This window comes from Sinocyclocheilus rhinocerous, unplaced genomic scaffold (assembly GCF_001515625.1).
Source record: "Sinocyclocheilus rhinocerous isolate Xijiao unplaced genomic scaffold, SAMN03320098_v1.1 scaffold3663, whole genome shotgun sequence".
Taxonomy (NCBI): domain Eukaryota; kingdom Metazoa; phylum Chordata; class Actinopteri; order Cypriniformes; family Cyprinidae; genus Sinocyclocheilus; species Sinocyclocheilus rhinocerous.
Window position 1 is genome coordinate 144,651 of NW_015630018.1, and position 3,031 is coordinate 147,681.

General features: G+C 37.6%; 1 protein-coding gene across 1 annotated transcript in view; it reads right to left on the bottom strand.

Annotated features, from left to right (window-relative positions):
• The window catches only part of LOC107739458 (N-chimaerin-like), a 54,509-nt gene extending 51,478 nt beyond the window's left edge, over positions 1 to 3,031 (bottom strand). Inside the window, exons 1-2 of the mRNA XM_016551563.1 lie at positions 2,555 to 3,031; positions 518 to 556 (exon numbers count right to left, since the gene is read on the bottom strand). Coding sequence (XP_016407049.1) covers positions 518 to 556; positions 2,555 to 2,573 — 58 coding nt within the window. The 5' untranslated portion in view covers positions 2,574 to 3,031. The remainder of the gene's footprint in view (positions 1 to 517; positions 557 to 2,554) is intronic.

Consider the following 3,031-nt stretch of genomic DNA (forward strand, 5'->3'; position numbering starts at 1 on the left):
AAGATCATGTTCCATGAAGATATTTTGTAAATTTCCTACCGTAAATATATCAAAACTTCATTTTTGATTAGTAATATGCATTGCTACGAACTTCATTTGGACAACTTTAAAGATGATTTTCTCAGTATTTTGATATTTTTGCACCTCAGATTCCAGATATTCAAATAGTTGTATCTCGACCAAATATTGTCCGATCCTAACAAACCATACATCAATGGAAAGCTTATTTATTCAGCTTTCAGATGATGTATAAATCTCAATTTTGAAAAATTGACCCTTATGACTGGTTTTGTGGTCCAGGGTCGCATATCTAAATGCATATTTCTGTATTATATATGACTTCTTTTTCTTACAAGATGCAGTTAAGTGAAATAACTTCATTTGTTGTACTGTCCAGACACAATCATTTACTTCTCTAGTAGAATGATGTTCATCTGTGAAATGTTACTGCAAACTAGCTGTTACTATAAATACCTTTCTCTAACACTTATGTTGCTGTATTAAAAAGTACACTTACAGTAGGATTTCCACACAGGCGGTCTGTACTCATCATTATCTGAGAGAAATAAGAGACATTGTTCAATTAAAAAAAAAAAAACAAATCAAATGGATGAAAATGACACATGACATATGTGGACACAATGACATATGTCCATCTATTGTCTATGTGAGACTGCCATCTGCTGGAAAACATTAGGATTTGCAGGGTTTTCTTCAGTATTTTTTATTAAAGATCTCATATATTGTATCCATTTTATTTAACCTTTTTTTTATTACTATTATGTTCATTATGGTTCTATTCCTTTTGTTTTACAATGCAGGTCACAGATTAACTAAATATAACATCAATCAAACATTTTATTATCAAAAAAATACAGTAAAAACAGTAACAAGGTGAAATATTTTTGCAATGTTAAATAACTGTTTTCTCTTTTTTTATACATTTTAAAATTGGAATTTATTCCTGTGGGTGGAGCTGAATTTTCAGCATCAAATCAGCATATTATTATGAAAGGACAAATTGAAATCGCATCATATGACCCCTTTAATGTTATCGGACCACCAGCAATATTCATTTTTGCAATCCCCAATGTGAATTTACTAAAAAAGAACTAAAATATGCTACGCAGTATAATAATAACCAAAATCATGCAAAAACCACACCAAATATGCTATATAATAATATAGTTTGCTATATTATTTGCACAGGATAGAATTTCCAGTGGTGTGTTTCTGAATGAATTTGCTGGAAGAAAGTGTTGTTAAACTGACAGCGAGATGCTGATGGTTCTTCAGGGTGCTCATTATAGGATCACTGAACACTAGCAGGAAAACCCTGCCGAAATACCCTGCTGTAAGCACTTCATGAACAATAGAGCACACAGGAGAGGGAGAGGCCCTGCACATTACTACCGACTTCAGAAAAAAACCTGGCCCCGCTCCACAATACTACACCAGCTCACTCTCTCGGAGGAAAGACGGTTTCCTCTTCCTTTCACAGAAACTTCCAAAACAGAAAAAAAAAACCACTATGTTCATCACAAAAAAGGCATGTGTAAAGCGTTTGAATATATTCAAGGCATCTGAAAAACACAGCAGTACGAGTCTGGGTGTGTAATACAGTGACAGACAAGCATTTCACACCATAAATTCAGATATATCTTCTTCTACCAGTCATACACTTACTATACTGATAATCTGTGTACGACTCAGCACCACATATTCATAGAAAATGGCTGCTTCCTCATCCAGAGATAAGAGCTCCAGGGAAGAGCAAACATATTTCTTCTCCATAACTTCAACAAGTGTTTGAGGCTTATTGAGCTGCAGGCACAGTCATGTGATGATATATATATTTGGGTAGATGACATATAACATATCCATGAGCTTGTTAGTCAGGTTTAAGGTTCACATTAAAAGTGTTACTGTAAATTTAGATGCGTTTCAGCAGAAGTTTTTCATTATTTTTTTATTTGAAACGTACTTCCAGTGTGACATTATTCTTATATTCATATCCGCCTAATTAATATGAGCTCATAAACAACATGCATATTAAATACAGAAGCATCAAAATGTATTATTTTAATCGAAGAACGATCAAAATGTTGATTAAAATGTTTTAGATGAGACCACAGCCCGCATAACGTTCAGGTTTAATAATAATTTCCCTGTTGCCCTGAAGGACAGTCTGCATTAGTATAGTGTGTGACCACCTCAAACAAAGCAAATACTGAAGATGAGAAGAAACAAAAGAGAAGAATAACCCGTTTGCCTTTTGTAGCATCAGCATAACTAAGTTATTTTGACCACATGCTCTCATTAGTGTGAACCCGCGCTGGAAGTGTGTTTGTATACAAGCAAGAACATAAAACCACTCATCAGTGTGAGTGAAAAAGACACAATGCTTCTTGTTATCATCCGCAGGGTTAGCTAATATCAGCGCATCTCTCTATCTGAGCTCTGTTTGCGCGTGTTCGGCTCTCACACACAGACACACAGCGATCTGTTATCAGCCAAACTCCAAATAAAAGCAATCCGACTGAGATCGACTCACCGAACACATGGATGGCCATTGCAGAACGTGATCCGGATGGACAAAGCTTTGGGCTACAGACACCTTATATCCTAACATCCAGTTATTCCATTAAAAAACAGACCGGTTTTATGACAAATAACCTTATATTCTGGAGGAGAAGGAAGGGTTATGGTGAATTGTCCAATGTGGGAATCCTGCATAAGCGATGTTGCAAGCTGTTGCCGAGCTAAACTTTCATCTCCACCGAGTCCGAGAGCAACAGCTGAACACTGAACGCCGCCCGCGGGAGAACGCGTGTGCGCAACGCTGAGCGCAGACCCGGAGCGGTCGCTGTTCTGTGTGTGTGAGTGTTTTGGTGTGTGTTTGCTGCAGCTCGGATTCACTCTTTACATCCCAGCACTGAAGTCGCCATCTTGAGAGACCACATGACCCGATCCACACGCGCGCGTGCGCTTTTCCTCGGGGACCGCAGCCTCCTCTCGGCGCGTTACCATG